General features: G+C 47.0%; 1 protein-coding gene across 3 annotated transcripts in view; it reads right to left on the minus strand.

Annotated features, from left to right (window-relative positions):
• Positions 1-19077, minus strand: part of lgr6 (leucine-rich repeat containing G protein-coupled receptor 6) — an 82561-nt gene extending 63484 nt beyond the window's left edge. For all 3 annotated transcript variants that reach the window (XM_080763225.1, XM_080763226.1, XM_080763224.1), the window contains exon 1: positions 17964-19077. In XM_080763225.1, coding sequence (XP_080619351.1) covers positions 17964-18241 — 278 coding nt within the window. In that variant the 5' untranslated portion in view covers positions 18242-19077. The remainder of the gene's footprint in view (positions 1-17963) is intronic.
• Positions 19078-21348: the final 2271 nt, after the last annotated feature.

The raw sequence follows: 21348 nt of genomic DNA on the forward strand, positions 1-21348 counted from the left end.
AAGTAGTAGTACAAGTTGTTGGACATATGAGGTTTCCACCCGACAGAGAAGGTATGTATGTTCTCTCGACACCACGTTTTCTGTGCAGAACTGCAGATGCACTTTTTGGAAGGCATCCAAAGAAAATAAGTTTACCCTTTTTTCCCCCCTCAGTTCCTGAAAAGCCACCTCTTTGGAAATGTGACAGCGGGAAGGGGGGGGACGGGGGGACTTTGCCGGGTTTACACTTTGTCACAAGTTCACAACACCTTGTGTACGGCGGGAAAAGACTGGCAGAACATTGCCGTTTGAAGTGTTGCCACCCTGTGTAGATGAAAAGGGTAGGGCTAAATCACACAGAACTGGTTAAAGGCAGAAATGTTCTATTTTATTATTCCATTTACAGAACGCAGCAGGATGTGTTTAGAGAGAGAGATAGAGAGATAGAGAGAGTGGGAGTAGAATTGATGAAACAAAACACAACGATTGATTGACGCTTCACTGCGTCATAGAAGCACTATAACTGAACAAAGTCCAGTCTAGTTTTTACTGTGATGTGTAGCTCGCTGGTGTGTTACTGTAGGGGCAGTGTTGATGTGTATAGCTCACTGGTGTGTTACTGTAGGGGCAGTGTTGATGTGTATAGCTCACTGGTGTGTTACTGTAGGGGCAGTGTTGATGTGTATAGCTCGCTGGTGTGTTACTGTAGGGGCAGTGTTGATGTGTATAGCTCACTGGTGTGTTACTGTAGGGGCAGTGTTGATGTGTAGCTCGCTGGTGTGTTACTGTAGGGGCAGTGTTGATGTGTATAGCTCGCTGGTGTGTTACTGTAGGGGCAGTGTTGATGTGTATAGCTCACTGGTGTGTTACTGTAGGGGCAGTGTTGATGTGTATAGCTCGTTGGTGTGTTACTGTAGGGGCAGTGTTGATGTGTATAGCTCGTTGGTGTGTTACTGTAGGGGCAGTGTTGATGTGTATAGCTCACTGGTGTGTTACTGTAGGGGCAGTGTTGATGTGTATAGCTCACTGGTGTGTTACTGTAGGGGCAGTGTTGATGTGTATAGCTCACTGGTGTGTTACTGTAGGGGCAGTGTTGATGTGTATAGCTCACTGGTGTGTTACTGTAGGGGCAGTGTTGATGTGTATAGCTCACTGGTGTGTTACTGTAGGGGCAGTGTTGATGTGTATAGCTCGTTGGTGTGTTACTGTAGGGGCAGTGTTGATGTATACAGCTCACTGGTGTGTTACTGTAGGGGCAGTGTTGATGTGTATAGCTCACTGGTGTGTTACTGTAGGGGCAGTGTTGATGTGTATAGCTCGCTGGGGTGTTACTGTAGGGGCAGTGTTGATGTGTATAGCTCACTGTTGTGTTACTGTAGGGGCAGTGTTGATGTGTATAGCTCGCTGGTGTGTTACTGTAGGTGCAGTGTTGATGTGTATAGCTCACTGTTGTGTTACTGTAGGGGCAGTGTTGATGTGTATAGCTCACTGGTGTGTTAGGTGCAGTGTTGGTGTTGACAGCAAATGAAGAGAGGAGGATTACTAGGTTACTACTGGTGATATTATTATCCACTCACTGTCTTTGGGTCCGTGCGTCGTCCACAAGCCAGCATGGAGATGAACTGGACAGTGAGCGGCAGTGGATCAGGGGTAGAGTGGCCGGTAGAGCGGCCAGTTCGAACCCGCCCCCCCCCCCTGAGTTAGTGTCCTTGGGCAAGACTCTGAACCCCTAATTGCTCCCGATGTGCAGGTTGGTGCCTTGCTGGTTTCCTCTGCCATCGCGGTGTGTGAATGTAATGCACAATCTATGTAAAGTGTCTTTGATAAAGGCGCTATATAAATGCACCATTTAACATGACTTGTCGCCTCATGGCGCTGCCTGTGTGAACGCAGCATCATCGTATAGGCTTTAAAAGTGAACCGACAAGTTATTGAAACTGGATGAGTTTTCAGGCTCTATTATGACTTCACTTTGGGTTGACTGGCAGAGACAGGAGGTTACTGAATCCAGCTTTAGACATTGTTTAAATCCATTACTGGGCCCCCGGCCGCCCCGCGCTCGCTTGCTCGCTGGCAGACCCGCGATCAGCTCGTCGTCGGCGCGGCATTTGACACGGCCCCAGCGGATAACATCTAGAACTGAACTTAGATCAGCACTCAATGAAACTTTTTACCGCATGCCAATGAGAACATGTGGCCGCTGTTGGTTTAAAGAGATTTAGCTTGGCCCGCGGCCATTCATGTAAAAAGTCCAGATTTCCTCTTTCACTCCTTCTCAGACATGTAATAGAGACGTGAGCATAAGTCTGGCCGCAGTCACCGTGCCTCTACAGTGGCAGGGCCGGGCCGCCTCCAGCTTCTCCCCCCACGACGACTGCAGATGGAAAAGACACCTGTGGAGGCCTTGGGCCCTATTTTGGTGTTTTAAGCATTATGTTATACTTTAGCTATTGAAAAATTGCAGATCTACAAGCTCAGAGATCTGCTATTTTTGAAAAGTCGTGAAAATGTGGCGCAAATCTTTCAATTATGTTCTTTCAGAAAGTTTTTAACTCATATCTTTGCTTCTGGGTGGGGGGTCCCTGGGACAACATATTTTCAGATGGGGCCAATTACAGATAATTCTGGGGTCCTTGACCCCAAGGTTGAGCACCACTGACATATAGAAACATATAGGTTTTTTCAGAAACCTTTTAGGATTTAGAAGATTTTTTTTAGAATCGGCCTTAGTCCTAAACTGGTTAAAATTGTCGATCCATCACAACGTGTTGTGCTGTTGTGAGCTTGTAGATCGACTATTTGAACTATTTGAAAGAATAGTAAGAATAGTAAAATAAAAAAGGGCAGAGAAGACATAAGGGGGTAAGGCATTGATGAAAATAGGGCCCCTTGTCTCCACCGATAAGTCCTAGTTTTTCACCTCAACCCAGCAAATCCAGTCCTGTGGGCCTGCGTGAGCCGGCCCATGCAGGTAGTTATATAGGAACCAAAGGTATTCATACTACAAGGCTGTATAACTCCTGGATTTAACAAATGAAGCCAAATGGATGGACCCTTGTGTATGGGTCTATTATTTGATTCCAATTGTGCACTACACTCTCAGAGTTCAACTCATCCGCTCAAGGAACGCTTTTTACGTGTTTTTTATTGAACTCCCAGGGTGCCAAGAATGCCTTTAACGTGTTTTTGGGGCTTTCTATTCATTCATAATCGTCTTGCTAATATTTAACGTAAAGCAACAGCCCCGGTCACTGTAGACAATGGTCAGCTGTTTTGCCTGTGGCAAGATGGCCGCCCGCACAAAGCTTTCTGAGTGCCGATCTTTAGAGGCGTTGAGTTGAGGCTGCAGATTGAGGTGGATTGAACAACGTGATGATGTTCAGGGGGCTCAATTACTAAATCACCGCTACTGCGTGGTTACAATATTAGTGCTTCTGTTCTGATGACTTTTAAATATAGGCCTACAATGCTCATATTAGCTATAGCTGATTTTAGCTTATTGATTTTTGGGGAAGGGAAACAGAAGGGGGTTCCTGAGTAAAACAGAGCACTGTATATGGTGGTATTCTTCGTTCCTACTCTCGGGAGAGACTCGGAGTAGAGTCGCTGCTTCTTCGCCTGGAAATGAGCCAGCTTAGGTGGTTCTGGTTAGGATGCCTCTCGGGCGTCTCCCTAGGGAGGTCCTCGATGCACGTCCCACTGGGAGGAGACCCCGGGGAAGACCAAGGCGCAGTTGGAGGAAACATTTGACTTACAAACAATTGACTCACTGGCCTTGAAACGTCTCAGGATCCCCCAGGGAATGTTGCTCTGGAGAGGGAAGTCTGGAGATGTTGCCCCCGCGACCCGACTACGAATAAGCGGTTGAAGATGGATAGATGGATGTATATGGTGGCAGTAGCGGACAGCGGCCGAGGTTTTGGTGGCGGGATATGAGTTAACTGTGACTAGTCATCACCTGCACACTGAGCCAGGTAGCACACGCAGTAAAAGTCCCCGGTGTTCGTTTAACTCGGATTAGGGTACAAACGTGACCAAATGGAGCCCTTAGGGACCTGGGGGGGGGGGGGGGTTCCCCAGCTAAAGTAGTTACATAACATAATCATTTTAACCACGTCATCCATTCTAGAGCGGTGCCCGTTGGGCACTATAGCCTACTTGGAACGATGCAAGTTGGAAATGAATGACCCACACAGTTATTATGTCTGTGTCCCTTTTATGCCCATATATGGAGTTATTTTTCAGGCATGCCCAAATATGGAGTCTATGCAGATGTCAGAACCTCATCGTGATGTCAGAACAGGCCAGCTCCATATATGGAGATCTAGGGCTGATCAGGTGTGATCAATTGTCCAGATTCCGGGCAGAGGCTTTTGTGCTGGTTCTGGACAACCGGCTCAACACCGGGCACTGCACTCCCTGTGGTGGTGTGGAACAATTTAGAAGTCGGTGTGGAGTTTTGAGTTACATGGATTACAGACGTACGTACGTACTTTATAAACATGTACAGATACTTTTTCAGATAGATATATAAATGGTGTTGGCTATTCCAAAACAGCAGATCTACAAGCGTGTTCATTCATCTTATCTTTTGGGGGGTTGCATGGCACAAAACCTTTTCAGATGGGGGGGGGGGGGGTCATATCAATACACATCAATCTTGAGAGTCTTTGACATGAAAACGCTGAGAACTGCCTCAGGGCTGGTTTTCAATCAGTGGTCCCAGTGTTAAATGCAATGGGTCCATTTGTTTCATTTTACACTCAAGAGATCAATTACCAGTTAAACATCTGCATTACTTAGCATTACTTAGTATAGTCTCTACACGATTAGAGAACTCTTATTTTTGATCAACGTTTGCCTGTTATCTCTCCTAATGGTATACCAACATCAATACAGCATGGAAATGTGGACAAAATCGTATCCAACCATAACAAAATATCGAGGCTAAATTGAGGCTATGGCCCCGCGGCTCAAATGCTCAATAAATAATGAGCCTTGATATGAAAAGGGTTGAAAACCACTGCCTTATTATCGGTCACCGTCTGGTATAGACTCAGGATTGTACTGTGCACCCCAACCCCCCCCCCAGCCCCTCTACTCATGTTAAACGTTCTGCTTGCTCTCGTGTGTGAGTGTGTGTGTGTGTGTGTGTGACTGCGTGTTATCTAATAAGTACTCACGCTATAGCACACAAACGCCAGCTCAACCGAGTCAAAGATCATGGGTGTCTGTCTGTCTCCGTCTTTTCTTGAAGGGTGCACTAGGTGCTGCGTGCACACGCGAAACTAACGTCTCCCTGCCTGCGTGCACGCTCTCTCTCGCTCTCTCTTGCTCGCTAGGACAATTGGGGACATTTAGCTCGGGATGGGACCGGTCCTGGGGAAGAGGACAATGATGTCTCTGTGATGGTGCCTTTTTGAAGAGAGGAGGGTTGCACCCCTTTCTCGCACGGGCACAGAACCACGCACGTGCACACATACACACACACGCACACATTCCCATGGATTCCCAGGGTTAGTTAGGAGCCGAATTGGAATCTGGGCCATGCAAGCGTTTTGCATTCTCTCACCAAGCGGTGACCCCCCCACCCCCCACCACCACCACCACCACCACCACCCACACGTCACAAAGAGCACATTCCAGGCCCCCATCATCATGTCATACATGCGTCATGCTGGTGATACACACAACACACACACAACACACACACACACACACACACACACACACATACACACACACACACACACACACACACAGAGGGCACATTTCTTGTCAACCCACATGTATGAAGGTTTTTTCTGGCGCAGGAGGCCGTGGCCGGGTCAGGCCAGGTCCCTTTGAGTGTACATTCTCAGTTACAGACCCATAAAGGTCCATTTGGTTTCTAACTTATATCATTTAGCTGGGGACCCCCTGGAACTCCCTCAAGGACCCCACTTTGGGAACCACTGCCTTAAACACCACGCACTACGCACCACACCCACTACTTCTTTATGTATGTGATGTATTGCCATGCTTTTTGTTCTTGCTTAATGTAAATCGCTCTGGATTAAGAGTGTCTTCTAAATGCCTAAAATGTATTTCTACAGTTGTGAGGACATCAAGCTTGCACTGCAGGCTCTGTTCGGTGCGTAACTCCACCAGCACGCAACAAGGTCTAAATCTATCTAACGTCTAAATCAGTGGTTCTCAAACGTTTTTGGCTTCAGTACCCCTTTTTCCTGATTTCTGAACAAAACATGTTGAGATGTACGGAGGTTTGCGGCTGCCCAAACACATGTAATTTTGGTCGGTCCTTGACATGATATAGCAACATACGGTACGTTTTCAGAAAACCGTTAGCAGTTAGTTATAGTTTCAAGTAAACATTTGAGGCCTTTTTCCCCCCGCCACTGTCAAGTTCTATACTGTACACCGTGGAACTCAAGTACAGTAATGCAAGTACGCGCGCACGCACACACACACACACACACACAGTTCTTTCCAACTGTCTGACACACACACTCCCCCCCCCTCCCCCCTTCCAGATCTTGGGTTGTGATTGCTTTTTACTCGTTTTCTAAGGGACAGGATACGGCGTGGCTAGAGAGAGCACACTGTGGCCTCTCTGTCTCCTCCTCCTCCTCCTCCTGGGTTCCGGAGGGAGCAGCCATTGTTCCCATTGTTCTGTGGCTTGCTCGTTATACCTTGCCTACCTGCCGTCTGTCCCCGGGCGACGTTTAAAAGCCTCCCAGGTCTCCCTCTCTCTCTCTCTCTCTCTCTCTCTCTCTCTCTCTCTCTCTCTCTCGCTCTCTCTCTCTCTCTCAGGAAACCGCAAACCGCCACCGGTATCCAAAAAAAAATAAAAAAATAAAGCTCAACTCCCTCACCGGCATCAACGCCCCTCTCTGGCATAAATATCACTTTTGTTTGCGGAGCGGAAGTGTTCTTTGTGGTGTTGTTTTGTGTTTTTTTTTATGTTTTTATCTAATGCCGTTGTTGGCTCTGTGTGGCCCTCCAGGGGAAAACAGGAGACAGAAACAACTGACACTCTGACACAAACAACATTTGAGGGAAGGTAGTATTAAGTAAGGAAGGAAAGGATTAGGAAGCAAGAAAGGAAGGAACAAGGTGTTTGGTAAATAAACCTTTTGAGAGTGATATAGAGTCTCCCAAACAGTGGGTCGGGTCCCATTTGTGGGTCACAGACACATTTTTACATTATTATTTTAATTATTTCATTATTTTTGACAGGAACGGGGGAGATAGATGGGGGGGGGGGGGAAGACACGCAGCAAAGGTCGTCGGGATCGGGACTCGAACCTGCGACACGCTGTCAGGGTTTACCAGCCTATAGGTGCCTGGACCGCTCGGCCGGCCCAGGCCATTTCTAAACATTTTCAATGTTTATTCATTTTGTTTTTCATGAAGAAAAATCTAAGAAATTCCTTATATTAGAAAACAAATGTTTGAGTAGTAGTGAAAATGGCCGATCTACAAGGTCACAACGTGGCGCGCGGAGCTCCGTGTTATGAGCTTGTAGAGCTGCTATTCTCACACTATTGTTTAAGTCCCGGGGAGACATCAACATTGTTCTTTTGAGTCACAGGCTAAAAGCTTTTGGGAAATACTGATGCAGACCACTGGTTCTCAAAGTCAGGTCCGCGGACCATCGTCACCCGGGGTGTCCAAATATGGACCGTTTTGCGGGTCTGGTCCGTGACTCTGGAGAGGTATGCAGAACGCTACCCTCGCGGGTCCGCTTGGTTCGGGAAATGAGGAGTACAGAAGCCGGGAAGCGAGACGAAGGGAGGCCAAACAACTGACAACTTTGACACAAACAACACATATTTGAGGGAAGGTAGTAAAAAGAGGGAAGCGGTTTTGTGTGGTAAATAAATTGTTTTGAGAGTTAGTATAGGAGAAGCAGATATGGTCCCTGGACGGGTTCGTAACTCTGAGAGTGTGTACACCAATGGGTCGAAGCGGACCGTTTTGGTTCCATTTTCTACTCTCTCAGAGTTAAATGAACACTTTGTTTTGCAGGGTGGTTCGGGGGTGCCAGAGATTAGATGTGAAAATGGTACTATCAAATGGGTATCCGTGCAGTGGTGCAAAGTAACTGTTCTTCAGTACACTTTGAAGTCATTTTTACTTGACTGGAGTGTTCCCAAATTTCAATACTTTTACTTCTACATCTCAGGTCCAAATATTGTACTTTTACTCCACTACAATTATTTGAAAACTTTAGTTACTTTGCAAATTGTATTATTATTATTATTCAATTCCGGGCATTTAAAAATAGCAGATCTACCAGCTCACAATGCGTCACATCGCAACAGTGCTGTAGTTTACACTGCCTGGATTGTCTGTCTATTTTCTGTCTGTCTTTCCTTCCTGTATATAAATTCAAGTAGACAACCCCCCCCCCCCCCTACTCTCTGTATCCACTGACTGTCAGTTGGCTTAGTGCCACTGCCCCCCCCCCCCCCCCCCACATCCAACACACACACACACACAGACGCACACGCACGCACGCACACACACACACACACACACACACACACACACACACACACACGCACACACACTGCCACACACCTTGAAAACATTTAAATCGCTATCCTTTTTAACATTTCTAACATTTCTCCATTATCTCTGATGCGTTCATTGACTTGCCCAATACAAGATTACATAGTTTTTACACTATGTAATAGTGTAATAGAACACAGTTCCAACACCTGCACAGTGCACACACACACACACACACACACACACACACACACACACACACACACACACACACACACACACACACACGCACAGTGCACACACACACACGCACAGTGCACACACACACACACACACGCACAGTGCGCACACATACACACTGTCTTAACGCTATTTGATACTTGGCTATTAAGTGTCATGCCACCTCGTGGCCCATCCATCATAGGATTATATGACATCTTTTAAGACATAGTTACGATATTCAGATTGAGAAACAGAGAGAGGGGGGGGGGAGTGGGTGCGGGGGGATTGGGGGGTCCACATAGACATCCGGAGCCAGGACACTGATGCCCTGGGCCTGATAACTGCGCTATAAAGGACCCCCCCCCCCCCCACACACACACACACACACACACACACACACACACACACACACTCAATGTCCTCTTTTCTGACCATGTGAATCTATGATTTTCCTCTTTCTTGTTCATACGCTCTCTCTCTCTCTCTCCCCATGTCTCTGCCTATGTCTCTCTCTCTCTGACATGGTGTTTACAGTGTGACCTGGGTCAGTCATGATAGGAATCGTTCCGCCAACCTAATGGCTTGATGACACGCACACGACAGTCGCCACCGTCCAGGCAGGATGTTATTGTGTTGTGTTGTGTTTATATAACTGTGTGTGTGTGTGTGTGTGTGTGTGTGTGTGTGTGTGTGTGTGTGTGTGTGTGTGTGTGTGTGTGTGTGTGTGTGTGTGTGTGTGTGTGTGTGTGTGTGTGTGTGTGTGTGTGTGTGTCATTTTCGATTTTAGCTTAAAAAAAGAAAAATCTTTATTTTAGGCTTTGGCTATTCATACAGAATACAACCTCATATAGCGCGTCACGTTATTTTTCGAATAATCTTTTAATATAGCCTATAGTTGTTTTGTTTTATACTCAAAACTCAAATCTTTTGTTCTGGGGGGTCCCTTGGAACAAAATATTTTGACATGGAGGTCGGTGGCCAAATACTGTAGCCTACATATAATGTTTGGGGTCAGCTGATGACCACTGACTATACAGTATGTCAACATAGGTTTTTCAGACAAAAAGATTAGGATTTAGAAGACATCGGCCTATCAATGGGTAAACTGCCAGCTCTGAAATCATGCAATACACAGTATATATATAATTGTTTTCTTCATACAAGTATTTCCTTATTTTTCGTCTTCTTTTTTTCATCTTTTCTCCATCCTCTCGTGCTCTCTCTCTCTCTCTCTCTCTCTCTCTCTCTCTCTCTCTCTGCATTTTCCTCATAGTCTTGCCGTGGACTCCACTGGCTAGACAGAATTCCCTCAGCTGTATGGGTGGTCTTCACACGCGCACACACACACACACACACACACACACACACACACACACACACACACACACACACACACACACACACGCACACACACACACACACACACACACACACTCATTGGTTTCCTTCTATCTGGTAATGCACTAGCTGTGGTTTTCCTGGGCTGGCCAAGTCACTGTTAGAAGTTCCACCACACTCACCGCCACCACAAAGCATCACCTAATCACACTGCTCAAACTGCAGCGCCACAAACACACACACCTACAGTGCTGGGAACACACACAGGCACGAGCGCGCTCGCGCACACACACACGCACTCACACTCACACTCGCGCACACACACACAGCCGCTGACATAGGGGTGTGATGTGTAAACACCAGTGACTGACAGCCTTCCAAACAGACGGGCCATGTGTGTATGGCACCGCTCAAACATTCCAATCTGATCATAAACATATATCCATTCACTTTGGAGTGAAAATAAATAGAGCTGCCTGCTTTGGAGCTTTAGATAAGGCCCTGTTGAGGGGGGGGGGGGGGGGGGGGGTTGGCTGGGTGGGGTGCTTTGTTTGTTGACCAGCGTTTGTTGTAGAGACCAGCTAGACGGTTCTCAAAGGTTTTCCATGTCACAAGGACCCCCAAATGAATATGTCCTTTGGACGGCGGACCCCAGTTCAAATATGATTATGTTGGGGGGTCCTCAGTTCAAATATGATTATGTTGGGGGGTCCTCAGTTCAAATATGATTATGTTGGGGGGTCCTCAGTTCAAATATGATTATGTTGGGGGGTCCTCAGTTAAAATATGATTATGTTGGGGGGTCCTCAGTTAAAATATGATTATGTTGGGGGTCCACAGTTCAAATATGATTATGTTGGGGGTCCTCAGTTCAAATATGATTATGTTGGGGGTCCTCAGTTCAAATATGATTATGTTGGGGGTCCTCAGTTCAAATATGATTATGTTGGGGGGTCCTCAGTTCAAATATGATTATGTTGGGGGGTCCTCAGTTCAAATATGATTATGTTGGGGGGTCCTCAGTTAAAATATGATTATGTTGGGGGATCGCCACCTGAAAGGTTTGAGAAGAACTAATATTCTCTAGACATGCTGGAATAAAGCATCATCTCGTATGAGCCGTCCCCCCAGCTATAGAAAGCCATAAAACGCCTGAGATCCCTTACATGTATGTGCTTTATACATGCACGCTATGTTCCAACTCTAGGGACGCAACGCATAAACACACATGCGCGCTCACACGCACGCACACTATGCATTGCACGAACATACTCCTCTACCCTTGGGTGCTATCTTTCGTCTCTCATCTGATATCAAAGTGAAGGTCTTTCAAAGCCTCTCACATGACAGCTCATTTCATGGCGTTGCCCACGGAAACGATTATTGTCATAAATCTCCACGGAGCACTTTGCTCGGAGTTGCCTCGGAGCACCTTTCCCTTCCAAAGCGGCCCCCCCACTCCCTCTCCGAGCGAGAGAGCATGGGCTTCCTTCAGTCACATCAGGATTCCTGAGGAGAATCAGACTGCATTCTTTTCACTGCGTATACGCACGAGGAGGCTTGTTTGTCTTTCTCCCTAGCCTACAACCAAGGCTGGAGGTTTCTACAAATTAGCTGCGTTCCATGCCTGATTCATGGCTTCTCCGTGTGTCAGTCACACACAGACAGAAAGAAAAATGTGTTTAAATTGTGCTTTGGTTCTACTAAAGACTCATTTTATTTAGGGAATGGTTCCTTGTGTGTTTCTAGGAACCGTTTTTTTGTCATTTTGTTATGCACATATATACATTTCTTATCACATAATTTTGTAACCCACTTCTTATCCCCTGATGGGGAGGGGTCAGGGTAGGACGTAGCGCATGGAAGGAACACGTTATTCCAACCACTAGGTATAGTACCTTATTGGGGCACAGGGAGAACATGCACACTCCACACAGCCACATTTCAAAGCTTGTGGCTATTTTTTCATTTGAATCCTTGAAAAGCACCCGACAGCAGACAATTTGCACCAGTGTGTGCGCATGCACGCACGCACACACACACACACAGCCAAAGAAACGGTCTGAATCGATCGCCCTAGCGGTCCTCACTCGCTCTCGCCGTAACATTAGCACTTGTGCTGCTCTGTGACTGAGCCCGCTTTGAAGGGCTCTCCGATGACACGGCTCAATGATGTCATCTATGTGGGTGCATGCGTCCGTGCGTCCGTGCGTGCGTGTGTGTGTGTGTGTGTGTGTGTGTGTGTGTGTGTGTGTGTGTGTGTGTGTGTGTGTGTGTGCACGTGCGTGTGCACGTGAGTATGGTGGGGTGATACGTGGACTTTTCTCCACCAAATCCCTGTGACCCTCTCTCTGAATATACAGTGTGCACTAGTCTGTGAGGAGACTCTAGCCACTCTCTTGCACAGTGGTTTTGGACCTTTTCGGCCCGCGACCCCAAAAAGAATCACAATTGAACTGGTGGACCACCCAAAAATAATCACAATTGAACTGGTGGACCACCCAAAAATAATCACAATTGAACTGGTGGACCACCCAAAAATAATCACAATTGAACTGGTGGACCACCCAAAAATAATCACAATTGAACTGGTGGACCACCCAAAAATAATCACATTTGAACTGGGGACCTCCCAAAAAAAATCACATTTGAACTGGGGACCCCCCAAAAATAATCACATTTGAACTGGGGACCTCCCAAAAAAAAATCACATTTGAACTGGGGACCCCCCAAAAATAATCACATTTGAACTGGGGACCCCCCAAAAAGAATCACATTTGAACTGGGGACCCCCCCACCCTGACAAGCACTTGGAATTGTAGGAGCTGTTGAGGCATCACATTTAGTTTGACTGGGTTGGTTCCCACCGATAGATAGCCGACGTACCCCATGTAACCTGGGGGTCCTCCTGGTAACCTGGGGGTCCCCCGACCCGCAGGTTGTAGATCCACTGCTCTACTATGCTCTAGTTATATTTCAGTGGTTCTCAAACTTTTTCATGTCAAGGACCCCCAAATTGGACTCATTAGCCCGCGGACCCCCATCATATGCCAGGGAGTGACCCCCATAAGAGAAGATCTTTTCGGTTCTAGCAGTGATTTTCAACCATTTTCATTTCAAGGACCCCCAGTTTGACATGAATTAGTAGGCTACTAGCCCCCATTTAATGGCTTTCTATCTCTGGGAACCCAATGTATATTGTCAAATGTTAATGTGCATTTAACTACAGCGTACAAATGGAACAAAGTCCATTTGGTTCCATTTGTACTCTCTGAGTTACAGACCCATAAGGGTCCATTTGGTTCCTAACTATGCATTTATAGCTGGGGACCCCGTGGAACTCCCTCAAGGACCCCTAGGGGTCCCCGGACCCCCACTTGTAGAACCACTGCTTTAACACAGTGGGGCCGTGATGAACGGGCCTTGGACTCAGAGATTCTGCCGGGGATGGATTGGACCAGCAATGGGGCCAAATAGGCTGTCGTAATGTTTTATAACACTATACCGGGGGTCCGAAATGACAAGCCATAATATACTGTATACTCTGCTGGCTTTTGGACTATAGGTCAGCTTTGCCACATCATATCATGTGTACGTGAGTGCGTGTGTGTCTGTGTGGGTGGGCCACAGGGTTATAGGGAGGTGTGTGTGTGTGTGTGTGTGTGTGTTTAACTAGCTGAGTTAAGTTGTTTTTCTTCTTTTTTGGACCATGACAAAAAAAGAGCTGCGTGTGTCTTATTTGTCTGATTTTGTGTTGTCCTGCATCTTGTCCTACTTTTGCCCCCTCTTCCGTGCTGTGTGTGTGTGTGTGTGTGTGTGTGTGTGTGTGTGTGTGTGTGTGTGTGTGTGTGTGCGTGTGTGCGTGCGTGCGTGCGTGCGTGCGTGCGTGCGTGCGGGGTTGGTCGCTGGGTTTATTTATCCTATTCTAAATCAGCCCCTCAAACTTACTAATTGGTCCAGTTCCACAGTTAGGTAACGAGGGGAAATGAACAATTACTCCTGTGTTTGTGGAGAATGATGTATTTGTATGTTTGTGTGTGTGTGTGTGTGTGTGTCTGCCTGTCTGTCCGTCTTTGTGTGTGCCAGGCATGCATGCGAGTGCCGAGCGCGCGTGCACGTACAGTATGTGTGTGCGTGTTTGTGTTTATAGCTCCAGTCAAGTGTTTCAGGTCATCACTGTTTCTTGTTTAGTGGCAAAGTCCAGAGGACTCAAAACATGCTCACTTTCTGGAGAAACAAAAGCTGCACATTTCAAAGCTTTCAGAAAAGATTTGTATGTGTCGATGTGTGTACGGTATGTACATGCCTGCCTGCCTGCGTGCGTGCGTGTGTGCGTCGCACACGCGCTGGCCTCTGTGTGCCGTGTGTTTCATTGTTCTTGGAGCCACCTCAGTGTTCCAGTGCGTTACGGGACCCCCTGACGTTGTCATAAGTATAGACTGATTCCTGGACAGAGTCAGAGAACATAATATTTCATCACCGCAGTGCAGCGTACTGTACTGTACTGTACGTTACACTCTCCATGTGTTTTAGCTTTCATGTGAGATGAAACCTGGCCCTGCCTCTCTCTCTCTCTCTCCCGTCCCGTCCCCGCGCAGCGCAGCGGAGGCAGAGGTAACACTGGGGTATACTGTAGGAAGAAGCAGTGATCCAAGGCAGCATAGAGTTATGTTTTATGTGCGCCTTTTAAAGTCGTTCGCTATATAAACTGTTGATCCGCGCTCCATCCCTCCCTCCTCCCCTCCCTCTCTGCAGTCTGTTCCCCCGTGTGGCTCGTTGTGTTAGAATAATGCTTGGGTGCCCCTAGTGGCCCGACCGCTCCATCGCACTGCTTCTTGTGTTTCCTGGATTTTACTTCTATCACTTCGATATCAGTTATCACTAAAGTGGCCTTAATCGCTCCTCCGAGGCCCCCGCGCGCTGAGGCAGCAGCGGGAGAGATGGCTGGCTTCAGTTCAGTCCACATCATTCAAGCTAGGGCGGGTTTTTTAACTGCATATAATATGTCAAGATTATTCCGTTTAGGCCGAAAGGGGGAAGTCTGACTGAACCAAACGCTGGTCAAGGGTGGACTATATAGGACTAAAGTTTAGAACTGAGTTGTGAACTTAAGAAGGTTTAATTATGAGATAAGCTTTTTTTCCGACAAGGTTATTTCTGGCGAGAGACGCCTTTTAAAGAGGTGAGGATGACGTAGCGGTTAGCTCGACGTTACATAATATAACGGCTCTGACGGGTGGAAACCTCACAAGTCCAAGACCGTTAACTTCTCAGGATCCAAATCCAATAGAAATAGCAATAGCAGATCTACAAGCTCGAGCTTGTAGATCTGCTATACTTTTGATGCTTTTGCGGTGGTTTTCAACCAGTGGTCCGGGGACCATCGGTGGTCCTCGAGGGGGTTAAAGGTGGTCCCCAGTTGAAAATGATGGAGAGTTGGTAACCGAATGGACCCTTATACTGTAGATCTTTAACTCTTGAGTGTTAAATGAAACCAAATTGTGGTTCCATTTTGCACTCTCAAGACTTAAATAATTGTTAAATATCTGCATTACATATTTTACAAGAAGTCAACACAATTATAGAATGTGGACGAATTGTTATTTTGATCAACGTGTGCCTGTTATCTCTCCTAACCGTACCAACATCAATAGACTACAGCATGGAATTGTGGAAAATGTTATCCAAAGACAACCAAATATTCTACATTTTGGGTCTGAGAGGCTAAATCTCATCAAATGGTGGTCCTTGGCTCACATGCAGAATAAATAATGGGCCTTGATATGAAAAGGATCGAAAACAGGTCAGGTAGGACGTTCATTTACCAGAAAACGCACACACACACACATGCACACGCTCACACACACACACACACACACACACACACACACACACACACACACACATGCACACACTCACACACACACACACACACACACACACACACACACACACACACAAAAGGTCAGAATATATAGATAAGAGGTTGACAGCAATGAAATAAGCCTGGTGATGAAGTGGCCTTGCCCTTGACACTGACGATAACACATTGTACACAGATTGATAGTGGTTTGTGAAGAGCATTGTTACCAATGTAGTTCACGAGCCAGCTTTTATAAAGACTTTATAAATGTAACAACACGTTACTTGTGTCCTTTTGGACACCTGTAGTACTGATGTTTGTTACCGCGGTACTAGAGTGGTATATACACTACAGATGTGTGCCTTTCATAGCCAAAAGTCTGCAGTCTGAGAGCTACGGTGGCACATCTTAAACCTAAAGGTCTGCAGTCTGAGAGCTACGGTGGCACATCTTAAACCTAAAGTCTGCAGTCTGAGAGCTACGGTGGCACATCTTAAACCTAAAGTCTGCAGTCTGAGAGCTACGGTGGCACATCTTAAATCTAAAGGTCTGCAGTCTGAGAGCTACGGTGGCACATCTTAAACCTAAAGGTCTGCAGTCTGAGAGCTACGGTGGCACATCTTAAACCTAAAGGTCTGCAGTCTGAGAGCTACGGTGGCACATCTTAAACCTAAAGTCTGCAGTCTGAGAGCTACGGTGGCACATCTTAAACCTAAAGGTCTGCAGTCTGAGAGCTACGGTGGCACATCTTAAACCTAAAGGTCTGCAGTCTGAGAGCTACGGTGGCACATCTTAAACCTAAAGTCTGCTGTCTGAGAGCTACGGTGGCACATCTTAAACCTAAAGTCTGCAGTCTGAGAGCTACGGTGGCACATCTTAAACCTAAAGGTCTGCAGTCTGAGAGCTACGGTGGCACATCTTAAACCTAAAGGTCTGCAGTCTGAGAGCTACGGTGGCACATCTTAAACCTATAGTGTTCGGAGCTCATAAAAGCTCCGACGCAGTCAGTCATGTGAGCATGTACCCATATCAACACGCCCGTTCTCATACAGATGACAAACGTGTGCACGCGCACGCACACATACACACACACACACACACACACACACACACACACACATCCATGCTGAATCTCCAGTTGGCGCTTGGAAACCTGACACTGAAAGCAGCGGTCCAGTAATATTACCATAGTGGCCAACACACACAGTCTCTCTCTCTCTCTCTCACACACACACACACACACACACACACACACACACACACATGTTCCCACTTGGCCCTGTCCATTTGGTTGTGTCCCTGTGCCTCTGGTGACACGTCCAACTGTCGCTCATTGATCCAACTGTTCCATGCCCAAGTCAGCTAAAAGAAATTTCAAAAATAACTCCAGTCTATCGTCCATTATAGGATCACACAATATTCAATCCAAGATTGTTTCAATCTGTGGTATATTATATGCAATAAGTGCTTTATGAGTGCATAAAGAAATGCATGACAACCGAATATATATATATATATATATATATATATATATGAGAGAGAGAGATAGAAGCATGACAGAGGCAAAGGAGTGAGATTCCACCTCGACCCAAAAGATTAAGACGATATAGAGGGAGTTTAGACACATGGCCCTGAGAGGAAGCAAAGCGTGCTTTTCCACCATGAAGTGGTCCTTGAGGGGGTTCCAGGTGGTCCCCATGCAGCTAAATGATGGAGAGTTTGTAACCAAATGGACGCTTAAAGATCGTTGACTCTTGAGAGTGTAAAATGAATTACTTAATTTACAAGAGGTCTACACAATTGGATAAATGTAGAAGGATTGTTATTTCTGATCAACGTTTGCCCGTTATCTCTCCTATGATTACAGAATCTTATCCAACGAGTCACAACAACAAAATGTTCCAAGTTCTGGGTCTGGGAGTCTAAATTTGTGTGTGTGTGTGTGTGTGTGTGTGTGTGTGTGTGTGTGTGTGTGTGTGTGTGTGTGTGTGTGTGTGTGTGTGTGTGTGTGTGCGTGTGCGTGTGCGTGTGTTGGTGTACTCACAGGTACGTAGTCAGGGGGCTGAGGTTGGCCGGCACGGATGACAGTCCCAGCTCGGAGCAGTCCGCCATGACGAAGATGCCGTCCTCCTCGCACTGGCACGGCAGCGGGCACGGCGGTACGGGCATCACCCCCGGCAGGCTGCCCTGCTGCCTATCCTGCTGCTGCCCCCCTGCGCCGCCCCCCCGCCCGCCGTAGCCACCCCAAACAGAGGCAGACCCGCCGCGCACGCCGCGTCCCCCTCCCGCCACGCACAGGAGACACAGCAGCACAGGTAGCATGTTCCGTCCGTCCGTCCGTCTGTCCGGGTGTCCTCTGACTGACTGAATGAATGACCTCACCTGTCCTGTCTGTCTCCGCACTCGCGTGTGTCCCCGTGTCTACCTGTCAATCACACCTGGGCGCTCTTGCTGCTTCTTGGCGCTCGGATGCTTGTTTTGACTTGACAGCTCGGACTGGCAGATGTGAAGAGGTTCCAGTGTTGCAGTAGTAGTTGTAGTATTGGGTCCTCTTCTCTGTGTTGAGGAGCTTTAGCAGTAGTAGTTGTAGTATTGGGTCCTCTCCTCTGTGTTGAGAAGCTTTAGCAGTAGTAGTTGTAGTAGAGTATTGGGTCCTCTCCTCTGTGTTGAGAAGATTTTCTCTGCAGGCTTGTTGTTCCAACTGTTCAACAAACAGGTCCTCTCTCTCTCTCTCTCTCTCTCTCTCTCTCTCTCTCTCCCCACGCTGTGTGAATGAAACCGAGTCAAGCCTCTGGACTGGACTTGTCTCTGTCACAACTTCCCCTCTTGCATCTCCTTCTCTCTCTCTCTCTCTCTCTCTCTCTCTCTCTCTCTCTCTCTCTCTCTCTCTCTTTCTCCCTCTCTCTAGCTGTCTCCTTGCCTATTCCAGTATCACTCTCTCTCTGTCTCTCTGCCTCTGTCTCTCTCTCTCTCTGTCTCTCTCCCTCTCTCTCCCTCTCTCTCCTCCCTGCCTGTGTGTGTGTTTGTGTCAGTATTCCTCAGTCACCAGGCAGTGTGTTCCCAGGGGGTGAATGAGTTAGACTTTGTTGTAAATTCCTCTCTGCTGTGCTGTCTCTCCTCTCCCTTCTCTTTCACTCTGCTCTCTCTCTGTCCCTATCTCACTCTCTCCTCTCCTCAAAACACAATCTCTCTCTCTCTCGCCCTCGCCCCTTACCTATTGTAGTGGGAGTGCATGGGCTGCTCCCATTGGCCCTCAATTTAGGGATGGGCCGGAGCATCTCCGGAAAGTGGGAGGGGCCTCGCGACTCACTCACACTCTTCCCTCTCTTTTTTCCCCCCACTTCTTCTTCTCACTCTCCTTTCAATCACCCCCTTCCCCACCCCCAACCTCTCTCTCTCTCACTGTCCCCCGGTGTCTCTCTGTCGTTCCCTCACTTTAGGCTCTGGATATAGGATCACCAGGTGAACTTGAGTACTATTTTGAGGTATTTGTACTTTACTGGAGTGTTTCCAATACTTTTACTTCTACTCTACATCTCAGATCCAAATATTGAACTTTAGTTATAGTTAACTTTGTAGGTTTTGATTATTATTACGCAACATACATTAACCACTTCAGTTCGTCCAATAGCCGATCTACAAGCTCACAAAGCCGCAAGGCATTGTGAGCTATAGTTTTTCATTTGAAAACTGCATAATGAGTACTTTCTACTTTTGTTACTTTGAGTACATTTTGATACCAAGTCTTACTTTTACTCAACTACATTTTTAATTCCGTCCATTTATTTCTATATTTATTAAGTATTGATACAGAGAGAGAGAGACAGAGAGATAGAAACAGAGAGAGACAGAGAGAGAGAAACAGAGAGAGAAGAACAGAGAGAGAGACAGAGACAGAGAGACAGAGAGAGAGAGAGAGAGAGAGGGGGGATGACAGAGAATTAAAGAGAGACTGACAAACAGAGAGAGATTGAAAGAGATTGAGAGAAAGAGAGAGAGGACGACAGAACGATAGAGATTGTGTGTGTGTGTGTGTGTGTGTGTGTGTGTGTGTGTGTGTGTGTGTGTGTGTGTGTGTGTGTGTGTGTGTGTGTGTGTGTGCGCGAGTGCATGTGTGTGCATGTGTGAGAGCTGGGTCAGAGTGTGTGACAGGGAGTGACTGTTTGCAGGAAATTGGAATTCTGACACTTCGGCACCCCTCGCTCCCCAGGAAAGAGCACAATCCAGTCCCTCGTAACTCACACCTTCTCAGGTTTCGGGGCTGGGTGCGTGCGTGCGTGCGTGCGTGCGTGTGTGCGCACTTGACGCACACGCAACACACAAACAAATATGCACACACATTGACACGCACGCACACGTGCCCTGGCGGCGACACACATATGCAGATTGCTCACACACACGCACACACACACACACACACACACACACACACACACACAGAATGTGTTATCATGAGTGAGATAACACAAAGAGAGTACATATCCATTTCAGGAACACGTACTGCTGTCGAAGAGAGGAGAGTGTGATTTGTCAGGAAGTGTCAGCCGCCGGCACAATATTCTTCCAGTAGTACATCCAAGTATAAATGTTGAAGAGAATGCTGATGGAGCAGACTGCTGTGACAGTGAACGTATATATACTGTACTAACATCAGATCAACTCGGAGCATTGTACAAATGGACCTGTACGGGACCATTATTCCATTTGCCCTTCAGTGACACTTTAATTATAGTCTAATTAACAGTTAAAATCCGTGACACACTCTCTGTACTCTCTCTCTCTGTCTCTCCCCACCCACACGGTACTCTCTCTGTCTCTCTCTCTCTCTCTCTCTGTCTCTCCCCATCCACACGGTACTCTCTCTCTCTCTCTCTGTCTCTCCCATCCACACGGTACTCTCTCTCTCTCTCTCTCTCTCTCTCTCTCTCTCTCTCTCTCTCTCTCTCTCTCCCCATCCTCGTAACATCCTCAGTTTTGGTTTAACACACACAGGCTGCAAACGGCGAGCGTCAAAACAGCCTCCATTATTTTCAATGGACCTACAGTATGCCACACCGCGTTCACGCCTCGCCCGGCGCTCTGATGCGCCACTGTTCTATTTCCAGGCGTTTTCAATCAATCAATCAATCAATCACAACGATCTTAAATGTATGGTAATTAGTGCTTCATAAGTCCCCTTCTCTCCAGCTCTATAATGATGAGGAAATAAATGTTCAGGTGGATTGTCAATTCCACCCAAACAGGAGAGAGTATTTAGCTGCCAGATCCAATTTTGTCCGCTCATTTCTTTTTTTTTAAAGATATTATTTGGACGTTTGTATTGATAGGTATAGTTAGTAGCGTGACAGGAAATGGGGGGAGAGATTGGGGGTCATCGGGATCGGGACTGGAACCCGCGACACGCTGTCAGGCCAGACTACAGCACCACT

The sequence above is a fragment of the Protomyctophum bolini genome (assembly GCF_963924005.1).
Source record: "Protomyctophum bolini genome assembly, chromosome: 5".
NCBI lineage: Eukaryota > Metazoa > Chordata > Actinopteri > Myctophiformes > Myctophidae > Protomyctophum > Protomyctophum bolini.